The sequence below is a fragment of the Aricia agestis genome, chromosome 6 (genome assembly GCF_905147365.1).
Source record: "Aricia agestis chromosome 6, ilAriAges1.1, whole genome shotgun sequence".
Lineage (NCBI taxonomy): Eukaryota > Metazoa > Arthropoda > Insecta > Lepidoptera > Lycaenidae > Aricia > Aricia agestis.
This window is the reverse complement of record NC_056411.1, coordinates 19,622,696-19,638,294: the sequence shown is the minus strand read 5'-3', so window position 1 is coordinate 19,638,294 and position 15,599 is coordinate 19,622,696. Positions and strand designations below refer to the sequence as shown.

At 34.6% G+C, this 15,599-nt stretch overlaps 1 protein-coding gene across 1 annotated transcript in view; it reads right to left on the bottom strand.

Annotated features, from left to right (window-relative positions):
• The window catches only part of LOC121728247, a 40,982-nt gene extending 25,728 nt beyond the window's left edge, over nucleotides 1–15,254 (bottom strand). Inside the window, exon 1 of the mRNA XM_042116387.1 lies at nucleotides 15,197–15,254. Coding sequence (XP_041972321.1) covers nucleotides 15,197–15,254 — 58 coding nt within the window. The remainder of the gene's footprint in view (nucleotides 1–15,196) is intronic.
• Between the last annotated feature and the right edge of the window lie 345 nt (nucleotides 15,255–15,599).

Genomic DNA, 15,599 nt, shown 5'->3' with positions numbered 1-15,599 from the left:
CATTCACTAAATTTACTCTTATTGTTTTTTCCAACTGTCTTAGAGGTGAAGGTAGTATCAAAATGGTTTTTAATTAATTTGAAAAGATTACCAAATGTCATATCTGGACTACTATGATATTCTAAATTTCCAATCTTAGATATAATTTTACCCCTAAACTTCTCAATACGTTTATCATTAATTGGAATACAAGTACTTTTGTTTTTACATACTTTTTTGAAATTCTTGTTCATGGGGAAAATAGCTCGTTGTCCACAGTGATCAGAGCTTAGTATGTTTAAGACTTCTTTCTTTAAGGAGTCTATATTGGTAAAAATATTATCAATGCATGTAGCAGAGTTGCCACTGATCCTTGTGGGTTCATAAAACAATTATATTATTGTTTCGGTCTGTCCGTCCGTCCATCCGTCTGTCTGTCTGTCCGCGGTTTTTCTCAGAGACTATAGGACCTACAAAGCTGTAATTCGGCACGAATGCACATATTATTAATGATGCCGACAAAATGGTATAAGATCTTTAAAATATATATTTTTTTAAGGTACCCTCCCCTACACATCAAACGAGGATGTTTTTTTTAATAATGCTCTTGTCCCTTATTTTAAGTTAAGAGATTTAAGTTCTTAATACAGTTTATACACTTATACAGTCTTATGTCTACACACTTATCTCCTATTTATATTTTCTGTTCTGTCATCGTTACCTGCTCCGCCGTCCAAGGGTGAGCAGTATGACGGAGGGGTTAAACTACTACTGTGAGCGTAAATCTAAGGTGTACTGTCTAAGACAAAACATTCGTAACCTTTCTAAGCGCAAATAAATCTAACACAGACGACAAAAACTACGTCGGTAACGCCGGCCTAAATACGGTACGTTGACTGTACATTATTTCAAAAAGTACAGTTGCTAGGGGCTGGCGCCATATAACTTTTTTACCTACTCACTAAGAACTACCTAATGATATATATTTTATCTCTGTTGAGACATATACCAAAATGCCCATGATCCTTTACAAAAAAACCTGCCGAACAACTTTAAAAGTAATTAAATATTATAATATTACTTTTTAGGCTTGTTTGGCGGGTTTTTTTAATGTCGCTTAGGATTAAACTTGCTTATACCTTTAGTAAAATATTTGAAAAAATTATTTTAAAACAATTACTAGTACATTTTAATTCTAATAATTTATTACATGATAATCAATACGGATTTACTAAGGGTCGATCCACAACGGATGCTGGTATAGGACTCCTTTGCAGTATTTTTGAGGCTTGGGAGGAGTCGCAGGATGCCTTAGGTGTTTTTTGCGATCTCTCCAAAGCCTTCGATTGTGTTGAGCATGCTACATTGATCAGGAAATTGCGCCACTACGGAATTAAAGACTCTGCTCTCAGCCTTTTGACTTCTTACCTTAAAAATAGGACTCAAAGGGTTGAGGTTAATAGTAAAAGGTCCAAAGGAACCAAAATAGAATTAGGTGTCCTACAGGGATTTATATTAGGCCCATTTCTTTTTCTCATCTATATAAATGACTTACCTTATCTAGTTAAGGATAATAATAATGAGATAGTGCTTTTTGCTGATGACACTTCACTTATTTTTAAAGTGAAGCGACAACAGTCGAACTACGACGAGGTAAACAGTGCTCTCTCAAAAATAGTACATTGGTTTAATGTTAATAACTTACTTTTAAATTCTAGTAAAACAAAATGTATAAAGTTTACTTTGCCCAATGTTAGGCAAGTCCAAACCAATGTAGTATTAAATGATGAGAAGATGAATTTGGTAGACAACACTGTATTCTTAGGTATTACACTTGATAGTAAATTACAGTGGGGTCCTCACATTGTTAATCTTGCAGGTAGGCTCAGTTCTGCAGCATATGCAGTCAGAAAAATTAGGGAAATTTCTGACGAAGATACGGCACGATTAGTATATTTTAGTTATTTTCATAGTAGGATGTCATATGGAATCCTTTTATGGGGAAACGCTGCCGACATTAATACAATATTTGTGCTGCAGAAGCGAGCCATACGTTCTATTTATAAAATGTCTGCTGTGGAATCTCTGAGAGATAAATTTAAAGAAATTGGTATTCTAACTGTTGCTTCTCAATACATTTTGGATAATGTAATATATGTTAGAAAAAATATAAGTAAATTTAAAGTTAAAAGTGACATTCACTCTAGGAATACTAGAAATAAGCACAAGCTAGATATGCCGGTGATCAGACTTAGTAAAGTCAGTAAATCTTTTAAAGGTCAATGTATACGCCTTTACAACAAAATCCCAGAAAACGTTCAAAATCTTTCCATTAATAAATTTAAAAAAGTAGTTAAAGAACGTTTGTGTGCCAAAGCCTATTATAAGGTCAATGATTTCATAAACGATGGCACACCTTGGGAGTAGGATGGCTTCTTGCAAGGCTACTTCTTCATTATTATAGGACTTACAATTATGTATGTGGATATTGTATATAATATTTAGTTACAAAATTGTAAACTTTATTTTAAAAGATTAATTTTTTTCTCACTTTTTTTGGTAAAAAAGTGGGCCCCGTGCGAGTTTCTTACGCCGGTTCTTCTCGCCGGGTTAGTTCCCGAACCGGTGGTAGGCATCATGTAGGACTTTCTGAAAACATTTATTTTAAATTTATTCAGAAATAAAACAATTTTGATTTTGATTTTGATTTGATTTTGATTTTGATTTATATTAAAAAAAATAAACAAATGTGACGATTAACGAGAGAAGAACCAGAGTGGTTTCTAATTTCTGAGAAACATTCTCATTTTAAGTTTCACACAAATTCACTCATTCTAATTTTAAGAGGCCGGGTGCCATCGAAATTCTTTACGTATGTATGAGAAATTCGATGGCACCCGGCCATAAGACGTACCAAAATCATTTTCTCATACGAAAATATTTAACATGTGTGAGCTATTTTTCAGCTTAAAATAGTAATTTTACCTAGGTTCCTGCGCAAAAATTTACTACAAAACTAAAAAATATAGCAAAACACTAAAAAAAAAAAAAAAATATATATATATATATATATATATATATATATATATATATATATATATATATATATATATATATATATATATATATATATATATATATAAAGTAAAGGACTATTCCCAAAAAAACCCATAGTCGATTAAAATAATTTATGTACAGAAAAGTAGAGCATAAATAGTAGATTGAAAATATGCAATTCATTTTTTTCTAAACCATAACCGAAACCGATAATTTGAAAAAATAAATCTGAGATCATCGATCACTAATATACTGAGATACAGTGTGGTAGTAGGTGTGGTATCTACTTCGAAGTTTGTATCAACAAGTTATTTCCTTTGTTTTTGTGATCTTTCTCGTGAAAGCGATGTTGATAGACAATAATGTACAATTAAATAGAAAAAAAAATCAGCCAAGTGCGAGTCGGACTCGGGTTCCGTACCGTTATAGAGCGAAAGTAGGGAAAAATGTTTTTTTTATGGGAGCCCCCCTTAATTATTTATTTTATTTTAATTTTGCGATTAAATATTAAAGTACATACAAAATTGAGGATTTCGTAATAAAATCATGTGTCTACATAATATAGCCATTATAGATTAGGAGCTAAAAAGAGCTAAAAAGTGCAAAAAAGTTTGTTGCATGGGAGCCTCCCTTGAATTTTAATTTTATTTAGTTTTTAGTATCTGTTGTTACACAATCTGTGAAGATTTCAAAAGTCTAGATATAGCGGTTCTTGAGTAAGAGCCTAGAGACAGACAGTCGGACAGACATCGAAGTCTCAGTAATAGTGTCCCGTTTTTACCCTTTGGGTACGGAACCCTAAAAAAGTATGTCAAATATAATATATTTTAAGAATAAACTAAATCACAAGTGGCTTCACTCTGCATCCTCTATCGGTTGTATCACGTGGAGTGCTCTAAGAAATTGTTCGGAATCATACCACCTGCAACTTTTAGCCATCGCTCCAAGCAAAAAATATACCATCCTCATCACTTTAATGAGTGCCAGTCTTCCACTGTGTGTTTTTTGCGTAACTTTCCGCTGCGCACTGTAAAACTCTGTAATAAACTGTCACTATATTTTCAATACGACCTACAAACCATCAAAGGCCGGCAACGTACTTGCAGCTCTTCTAATGTTGCGAGTGTCCATGGGCGACAGTATAGTTGCTTTCCATCAGGTGACCCGTTTGCTCGTTTGCCCCCTTATTTTATTTAAAAAAAAAAACGATCATATAACCTATATTGTGTACTTAATAATCCTAAAAAACAGTACATATTGTAAACAGATTATTTTCTATACTTACCAAACTAACATTCTATACTGTCAGATATAGAAGTGATAAATATATAAACATTAAATTCATAAATACATAATTACAACACTGTACATCGGTATTAAAAATGTTTTTACTGCGTACTAATCGCCAAACTATCGTTTGTAGCATCGCGTCGTCCTGAGTATCATAGATTCCTATAAGAAAAGTCAATTAGTTACGATCGTTTTTAAAGTACTCGGTGATTGTTTAATCCAAAAAGGACATTGTATTTGGGATACAGTATAATTAGTCTACTATGCCACATATAAATGGTTTCAATCGATTATGGGTTTTTGGTCCATACATTATTGGGCATTCGCCTTTACTACAAAATATTTAAATAAGTAAGTAAGTACTAAAATATTTTTAAAGCTTAAATATTTTGTAGTAAATTTACTATTTATTTATAAATTTTTTAGTGTTTAAATATTTTGTAGTCAATTTTTATGCAGGAACCTAGGTAATTACTATTTTCAGCTGAACAATGACTCAAACATGTTAAATATTTTGGTATGAGAAAATGATTTTGGTATTACTTATGTATGAGAATTTAGATGAAAAAATTAAAAAATCTCTTCAAAACGTGTTTCGGACAATAATTATATATTGTATGTTGGAGATTTACGTAAAAATCTATTTGTGTAATTCAGGGTTAGCCAGCATGGCCTGGTAGCGATTTATTGCTTTAATAATAATCGGCCAAGTGCGACTTAGACTCGCACACTAAGGGTTTTTTGTATGGGATTAAATATTGTTTTGTAGATGGGACTCCTTAATAATTTATATTACTTTAATTTTATTATTAATTAAAGTATAAATACAACTGTGTATTTTGTGAACATTTCAAGTACTATTATAAATATCGAGCAAAAATTGCAAAAAATCACGTTTGTTGCATGATAGGAGCCCCCTTTGCCGCCCAAAAAACAAAATAAATTAAGTAAATATTTAATTATTTTTTTTATGGTAAGTATCTGTTGTTTAAGCGGCACCAGTAATACGTAATATGTGAAAAATCTAGATAGCTAGTAACGCTCTTGAGCAAGGGCGTCGCCAGGGGGGGGGCAGGGAGGGGCAGCTGCCCCCCCCTAGAGACTCTAAAAAACGTTGCCAAATATAATGCAAAAGCAACGACCACTATAATATTAAAATCTGGTAATAGATGTAAGGCTCGTAGTACAAGTGAAAAGTTTCATGTGCTGTCGACTTTACCTACAATTCATACCTACTTTTCTCATTTATAGAGAGTGAGTAAAGTATGAATTGTAGACTGTAGTAGGTAAAGTCAACTTGCCCCCCCCTGCGCCATCGGCTGGCGACGCCCTTGCTCTTGAGATATAACCTGGAGGCAGACCTAAAATGAGAACAGAATCCTAAAAAGATTAGCAACTAATGCTTTATGCTGATAATGCTGAGTTGTTATCGCATTAACACTATAAATAACTAGCACTATAAAACAGTTGAGAAATAAGATTCTAGGTAAATAGTTTTCCTGTCAATTTAACACAGACAAAGGACACAGGAAAGTTGTTAAATTAAACAACTTTTTCAACAAAAAAAAAATACAGACGAACATATTATAACCTCCTACTTTTTGGAAGTCGGTTAAAAATGAATTCCATTAAACTATAGTTTTGTATTAGCCTAAGACCTAATAGTCATCATCAAGCCCTAGAACATTTTTTTTGATAAATATCAAGCAAATTTTTTGTGAGTAGCTTCATTTTTAACCGACTTCCAAAAAGGAGGAGGTTATAATATGTTCGGCTGTGGATTATTTTTTTTTATTTGTGTATGTTCAACGATTACTCCGCCGTTTGTGAACCGATTTTCGAAATTTTTGTTTTGCTGTATTAGGTTTCACTCCAATTTGGTACCATGTTCACAAAAGTGGTGACCTGATGATGGGATCCATGAGTAAACTCGAGGGAACTCCTCGAAATTTATATGGAAACATAATATGGTGATTTTGGTTTTATAAGAAGCATCCTAAGCATATGTTACCAAAACGCAAGATTTTGCACCGAGGTATACTATGGTTCCGAAGATACTTAAACATAACAAATTCAGCCTTAGCTCCAGAACGTAAGGCACACATTTGACATTACTTCTGAGAAGTAAGCTGCTTCGATAAAGTAATATGCATGTCTCACTTCCATACAAAGTAATACAAACTGCGCGAAATTGCCGAGATATTATTTACCTACTATTCTGGAAAACAACCTAATTTCAACCTTATGCATTGCGTTTAGCGTTCATTAGTACAATAACTGTCTGCCGTCTCGCTTTAATCTGTCAACCGAGCGGCGCGAGGCCGGGCGCGCACTAGCGGCCGAGCCGCAGCGGCCAGGCCGCGGCGGCCATCTAGATAGTCATAGATACCTTAGTATGCAACCGCCCGCGCCATAGACCACACGCACCTGGGGCATAATTCTCAGGATGTGAGAAAAGTTCATCTTCGAATATAATACCGAATTATATGATTTTTACGAGCGTAACACAGTTTGTGTATTCTCAAAACTTCACATTCAAATTTCAAAAATATTTCGTGCAAAGATCGCTCGAGTCGAACGAGTGGGACCGGTTATACAGGTGTAACAAAAATAAGTGATAATACTTTAGGGTGTGTACGTGTTCCTTGTAGAGAGTTCACTGTGAAAGTAGCAGCGCTGAAAGAACAAAATTTTTTTTCACTTTTGTATGGGGAAACTCGTGGCGCTCGGGCCTTTGCCCATACAAAAGTGAAAAAAAATTTTCGTCTTTCAGCGCTGCTACTTTCACAGTGAACTCTCTACAAGGAACACGTACACACCCTAAAGTATTATCACTTATTTTTGTTACACACTGTAGATGTCCGAATTCGTACACCACGTGTGGCCGCTTGGGAGTTGAAGCGTTCTAGACCGGTTTCCTGCACGATATAATTTGTTGCTAATAATTTGTATATTCTCAAAATACTAGAAATATTTCGTGTAAAGATCGCTCGAGTCATACAACTTACAAGTGCTAGGGACCGGTAGATGTCCGAATTCGTACACAAATTCACCTCCTATTGGTATCCACCAAATTTATTTATTTGACAACTACTTTGCTACATATCCATGTAGCAAAGTAGTTGTCAAATAAATAAATATGTCAAATAAATACATATCCATGTAGCAAAGTAGTTGTCAAATAAATAAATTACGAACAAATATTCGTGCTTGTGTTTCTTTTACGATATAATTCCCTACTTATAAGTTAATGTGTTTAAAAGAAACTATTTATAATTTGGTTAAATTAGAGTAGCTTGTACAAATGTACATTCTGTGGAGTTGCTGAATTAGACTATTAAAATTTTATCAGAACTTTTGTTCTATTATGTAGTTTATGTTTTAGGGTAATTACGTTTATTATAATATGGGAACTAATTTTTTGAGCGGTTATTTAAATATTTGAGATGTTATTATGATCAGTTTAAAAAAATATTGAGCAGTTATTTAATTTTATGGCGGTTGATTAATTATTGCGACTGTAAAACATGGACAGTAATAAAAAATAATTGGGCAGTCCAATAACTGAATGAGAGATAAAAATGATGGAATGGGCGGTTCGATAACGACTTAACAGAAGGCCTACGTAACCACGAATACCGTAGTGGGGGGACGGACGGACGCAGCCTCCCGCCAAAACAAAAACAAACACAATCCAGAAAGTCCAAGAGTAGGTTAGGTTAGAACTTAGACCACAACACAGAGGGAGCCGAGCGAGCGCAGCGAGCGTGCTGCAGCAGCAGCCGGTGACCGTCTTACTTTCGCTTTATAACGGTACGGAACCCTCCATGGGTGAGTTCGACTCGCACTTGGCCGATTTTATTATATTTTACCAACTCATTGTTTAAAAAACTGCTTAGAATGAGATTTCTTACTGACAAATCGTCGTTTATCCTCGTTTCGAGGGCACATCCTTAGCCATCTCCCCTAGCATTGAGATACTTGGCGTCAACATATCGAGCGAAGTCCAGTTCCAATATCATCTTGAGGGTAAGGTAAAATTAGCCTCCAAGAAGCTTGGCGTTCTTAACAGAGCGAGACAGTACTTCAGTCCGGACCAACACCTACAACTCTACAAGGCGCAGGTTCGGCCTCATATGGAATATTGTTCTCATCTCTGGGCAGGGGCGCCAAAATACCAACTGCTCCCTCTGGATCGTATCCAACGAAGGGCTGCTCGAATTGTTGACTGCCATAGTGTTTCAAACAGCTTGGACCCCTTGGAATTACGCCGAGATGTAGCTTCACTCTGCATCCTCTATCGGTTGTATCACGGGGAGTGCTCTGAGGAATTGTTCGGAATCATACCACCTGCAACTTTTCGCTATCGTCCCACGCGAAAAACATACCATCCTCATCACCTTGATACCAGATAGCTGAATCTTCAGTTTGCCAGAATATTTGAAACTTTTTTAACTGGCACCGACTTCAAAATGATGAAGATTGAGTACAGAAATAGTTGAGTTTTAGCCGAATTCGGAAAAAGGCACTATTAGATAGGAAAAATTATTTAATACTTTTTAGTTCATGAAGGATGTTATTATTGTTTTTACCTTGGAAGTCGGTTTTAATTTTTTGTTAAAAATAATAATGATTATTTTAATATCCTTTACGTCGATTTTCGTACTGACAGACATCGACCTTTAGGGACTAATGGCCTTAAAAATAAAAAAAATCTGATTAACTTTTTGCTTACCCCAGCCTCATCCACATGTTGTGCATTTTTATTTTTAACTATGCTTAATTGGACATTGCATATTTTGCAATATTTGGCTCCTTGAAGTTTTCAATAAACACTCGAAAACTTCTAATAATAATGTCAAAAGTCCACTACATTCAGACACAAATCACAATATTAACCGACTTAAAAAAATTTGGAAGTTGTATAGGTACGCCTTCGACCCGTGTTTCTGTATGGTTAACGATTATAATTTCAAGAATTAATTTGAAACTTTTGTGTACAAACAATAAAATATTTTAAATGTAGTTTTTGTCGAGTTTTAAACACTTTTTTATATTATTTGTATTAATAATATAAATTATAATTAGGTAAACGGCTTATTAAGTTGATGGCACATTCGTCAGCACCGTACGCGCGATACGCGTCGAACGCACCACACAGTACATGAAATGCGGCACATACGCGTTTCACGTCATACAGCGAAATTTAAAATGCGGTGCGTTCGGCGTGTGCGTGCTGATATTTAATGTGCGATCACCTTTAAATATTCAGGGCACAAAACGTGTGAACTGTGATGATACGAGTATAATGTAAAACTAGCTATTTGACCGAGCTTTGCTCGGTATTCGATGAAAATGACATTTTCTAAAAATGATTCCTACCTAGATCGATTTATCGCCCCCGAAACCCCCTATATACTAAATTTCATGAAAATCGTTGGAGCCGATTCCGAGATTTCAATTATATATATATACAAGAATTGCTCGTTTAAAGATATAAGATATTGTTATGATAATCGTATTCTGAAACTTTTTGCTCGTAGTATTAAAAATAAATCCTATATATAGTTACTTGTAGAACAGTCTGCGTTTATATTTCTTTACATTGACTGAAACTACTAGTGGACCCTATAGACATTGTCCTGCTTACCTGCAGCACATTTTGCCAGGCTGGAAAATTCATTCGAATCTTTTCAGCCGCTTAGGAGTTCAACTGACACACATACAGAACAGTTATATTATAATTATATAATTTATATTAATAATTTCTATTTCTATAATATAATAAACGCTTTTAAAATGGATTTTATGTTTTATTTTTTATGTTTAATTGCATCAATAAAAGTAAAACCTATTTAATGGGCACGAACTTAATTTTGAAAATTTTATATTGAATTTTCTTATTTTTTGTTTGTTCAGTATTGAAGTCACTATCAAAAAGTGATTTCGAAGTAAAAGCATTATGTTTGTTTCGACCACAGTAGTAAATGAAAGAAAATATATTAAATGATCGGCCAAGTGCGAGTTGGACTCGCGCACGAAGGTTTCCGTACTGTTATAGAGCAAAAATAGACCAAAAACTGTGTTTTTTGTATGGGAGCCCCTCATAAATTTTTATTTTATTTTAATAAAGTAATTATCAAAGTACATATTTGTATAATTACGGACTTTGAGAAAATTTCAAGTCCCTACCTGTTGCCATTATTGATATCGAGCAAAAAAAGCAAAAAAAAAAACACGTTTGTTGTACGGGAATTAAATATTAATTTAATTTTGTTTTGTTTTTAGTATGTTTTGTTGTTGTGGCGGCAACAGAAATACACAATCTGTGAAAACTTCAGGATCTAGCTATAGCGCTTCTTGAGATACAGCCTGGAGACAGACAGACAGAAATACAGATAGACAGACAGACGGACAGACATCGAAGTCACAGTAATAGGGTCCCGTTTTTACCCTTTAGGTACGGAACCCTAAACAAAAGAAAGTTATTTCTTGGAGATTCACACGCGTTGATGTCTTTTCTCCCGACATTATCAGACATTTATTTTTGACAACACAAAACAAGTAAAATATAATTATATCATCTACTTTCTTGTCATACTGTTATAGTGCGAGTTAGACTCAGCAGGTAAATTATTATTTTATTTTCCGTGCAAAATATCCACGTAGAAAATTTGTTTGATTTTGTGTTAGTACATCGACTGCTCCTAGGTAGACTATCGTAACATCAAAAATACAACTTTACAGGAGGAGCGTTTGAAGTTGCAAATTTGAACCACGACTTCATTTTTCAACCGATTGTTATGTAATTTGGCATGAGCAACAACAATAGTGTTAGGTATTAACATATGCAATAAAATACTATATTATATGTTTGGTTTAGCTAAAATTGTTGTTGCGATATTATTCTTTGGAAAATCTACAACGCAAAATTATTGCAACTGATACTAACCACAGTTTACGTTGAAATTTTTCCTTGGTAAAATATAGTAACGTTTACATACCATACTATACAGGGGACTTCTTTAACGTTTTTGTACGGTATGTAAGACATATCTTCATTTACAGCGGAATAACCAAATTCGAATTTATAGTATGTTTGAGAAAATGAATTATTATAAATTATCGTTTCAAAAAAAAATATATGTTTACCTTTAAAAGTGTGTTTTAAATTTTAGAAGTAGGTCGTTGGCACGATTTATACTAATGATGTACAAAAAAAAGTGCTAAAATATAGTATGTAATTAGCTAAGTTGGCTTGCAAAGCATCAATAATAAAAAAGGTCTGCTCTATGAAATAATGCAATTTTCTAACATTCTTAAAAATCTTTGATATGCTGGATAACTTAAAGTATGAGATAAGTATTCATCACAATCCATACTTCAATAGTTAAATTAAATTAATTACGAAAATCGTTTGATTTTATTGAAATTTGGTATGAAGATACTTGAGTCCTGGAAAAGGACATAGGATACTTTCTATACCGGTAAAATATACGATATCCACAAAACAAACGAATTTTTGGTGTTAGGAGTTGCGGGAATCATCTAGAAAATCATAAACCATTGCTAGGTAATAGGTATATTATTTCATGTTGCGGATTGTTCTGAAGGCCAGTTGAGTCCACTATTACGAAAAATGGCTCCTGTGAACAAGATATCCGTAGAAGAATTGGAATGGCTAAGAGTGCTAAATCTCAAATGCGTAAAACCTGGCGTGACAAAAAGATTTCTTAAAAAATATAACGTAACTTGTTAATACTTTCCATATTATTAACAAGTTTCGTTTTATTAATATTTTCTATATTTTTTTACGGATCCAAGACATGGACTCTGAATTCTATAAACCGCAGACACAACATAGGACGCCTTTGATAAGGAAAATGCGCCAAATTTCATGGACTTCTTTCAGAACTAACGCGTCCATCGTGGCTAAGCTAAACATAAAAATAAGGCTCTCTACCACCTGTCTCAATATATATTACAATATGGGCACATAGCCAGAAAGAAAGGAGATAATTTTAAAATAGTCACTGGCGAGACTGAGGGAGAAAGACCTCGGACCGCAGTCTCAATCGTTAGGACTAACGATTGGGACTGCTCCTATGAAATCCACATCACAATTAATGAGTCCAATGTTTACGAGGCTCTTCGAGTGGCCAAAAATAGGAAAGAAAAGCTGGCGTAACATCATTAGGAGGAAGGTCATAGAAAGGAGAAGTCACGACCCTCTGACATGAGGAATATGACTATAGGAAGAGAATCATTTGGGATACTATACTAGCCCTGAAAGTTTCCTGGCCAAAAAAAGAAATCATGAAACATAAACCAAGTACAATATATACCCATTCTGATATTATTATAGAAGTATACAATATACACATGTATATTGTATACTTCTATAATTACTATAAGTATACATATACTTTTACACAATATAAATGTAAAAGTATGTTTGTCTATGTGTCTATGCGTATGTTACCACCTCACGCCCAAACCGCTAAACCAATTTTTCTGATCTTTGGTATGATCTAAGGTATCCCACCTTGGATCCCGGGAAAGATCATGATATACTTATCATCCCGAAAAAATGACCCGTTTTCGGGCAATAAACGACTAAGGCTAAGTTAGCCTTAAATAAGTTTAGTATTCTTAACAGAGCGAGATAGTATACAAGGCAAAGATTCGGCCTCACGTGGAATACTGTTCTTATGGGCACAGGCGACAAAATACCAACTATTCCCTCTGGATAGTAATCAATGAAAGATAGCTTGGATTGAAGACAGCCATAGTGTTTCAAACAAACTTGACCCCTTGGAATTACCCTCAAACTGCTTTACATTTTCTATCAGCTGCTGTATCAATGGGAGATGCTCCTAGGAATTATTATTAGTAATCGTACCTCCTGCAACATTTCACTATCGTTCCATGGGAAAATATACCATCCTCATCACCTTGATGATTTTTTCATAGTAAACCTGAAACAAACTGCCACCAGCAGTATTTCCAGACTTTTTGCAACTTTTCTGGTGTTGCGAGTGTCCATGGGTGACGGTAGTTGTTTTCCATCAGGTGACCCGTTTGCTCGTTTGCCCCTAATTTCATAAATATTAGTTGTTTAAAAAAAAGATCGGTAAAATATCGTATGTTAATGAATAGTACGACGTAGAACCTAGTAAGATATAGATGCAATAAATAAAAAATAATAGTTTCCGTAGTAGAATATTGTATAATTATCATACGATATTTATCATTACTAAAATTCCAACGAAAAAAATCGTAAGTTACACTTGCTATTTATTTTTCGAAAGAAGTTCCAATGTAAACGATTGTAAGTGGTACAAACTATAGTATACGTTAGGGTTCATCCGGCGTAGACAATCGCAACTGATACATACGATGTGTAAATTCGGGTATCAGCTCCCGTATTACTCCGCGTAGACTATCGCTAAGGGACTAACGATAAATAACGTCGGAGGCGTTTGAAAAATACTACAGTTTACGTTTAGAAAAAGGCAGTTGTAGTTCGAATTTAATATTATTTCTTGAAGATCCTAAAAGATCTAACTTAATTCTATGCATTTTCGCAATAAAACGAATTTTACCATTTTGTGGCTTACGATAGTCTACCTAGGAGCAGTCGACATATTTATCGTGGCTAACAATAATTTAAATTCAAAAATAATTTATCACAGAATACTTCTTTCACACTCCTTATCATTGCCCTTTTTCACTTCTTATTTATTTATTTATTGTTGTAAGGACACCAGTACATATTACATTAAAAACTTATAGAAATGATCATAAATAGTCAACAAGAGCTGATGCACGTACCTTAGTACGTGCAGAGCATTTACCAAGTTCAGGCAGTATAATATAACACCACAATAATTAAGTTTTTTTTAACGGGGAAAAGGCCCACCACACATTGCAACTCCTGTGTCGCCAGGATCAACAGTGGTAACCAACCACGAAAACACGAGATTTGATATGATCTCAGGGATGCCCGAGGGTCAAGCTAAATCTGTCTTGGGACCCGCAACGAAATTAATCAGAAGAAATTTAGGAGGAGTAGGAGATACAATAATTAAGTTAACTAAAACTAATTAGTAAAATTAATTTTTAACTTAATTACAAGAAAAAAAAAAGTATTACATTATATTAAGCGACAAAGACAAACATGCAAAGAAGCTACCCTATGTGAAGATCGTGAAAAGGTTCGGAATATTTTGTTAAAAAAATTAAACCTACTTCAATATTTCCAATCTCAAAAACTACCGAACCGATTTTGATGAAACTTGCAGTATTCCCTAAGTTGAACAAGGCTTAGTGGAACAAAAAAGAATTAGTTAAATCGGGCTTGTAGTTTCGGAGATATGCGAACACAAACACACACATAAAAACATACATACAAACACTTTTGACATTTGGCACACTTTTTCAGACGCTGATATAGCCTAACTGCTAACATATACGAAAACGGAGCTATTCTGAAAATTTAACATACATACGGGTCGAATTGATAACCTTTTTTTTAAGACGGTTACAAAGGGGAGTTTTAAGGAGAGTATACGTGGGAGAGCCATGCTTCGGCACGAATGGGCCGGCTCGACCGGAGAAATACCACGTTCTCACAGAAAACCGGCGTGAAACAGCGCTTGCGCTGTGTTTCGCCGAGTGAGTGACTTTACCGGAGACCCAATTCCCTTCCCTTCCCATCCCTACCCTCCCCTATTCCCTCTTAAAAGGCCGGCAACGCACCTGCAGCTCTTCTGATGCTGCGAGTGTCCATGAGCGACGGAAGTTGCTTTCCATCAGGTGACCCGTTTGCTCATTTGCCACATTTATATCATTAAAAAAAAAAACTTACCGGAAGCGTTGTAAGCTGTCACCCCGGTCAGGGCGAGTGCGACGAGCGGGAAAAACATGAGTGCGCCCGCGTCGCGGAGTTACTGACTAATAAAACCAGCGTGCTGAGTTGCTGACTGCCTTGGCCTTACTGCTAACTACTCGGGCAAGTTCAAAGTCAGGGAAACTCAAGTTACACCAAGCGACGATGCTTGAAGGTGCTCAAATAAAAAATATAAAAAACCGTCACTATAAATGGTATGATGACGGAATGAATATTAAAAAATGTAATTATTGTATGGCATGTAAATAAATATTATATTTTCAGTTATATGTAATAGAAATACTTATAAAATATCTTTATTACACAAAATCACAATAATAAACAATCCAATTTAAACATTGAAAAATTATGAAGAATATTT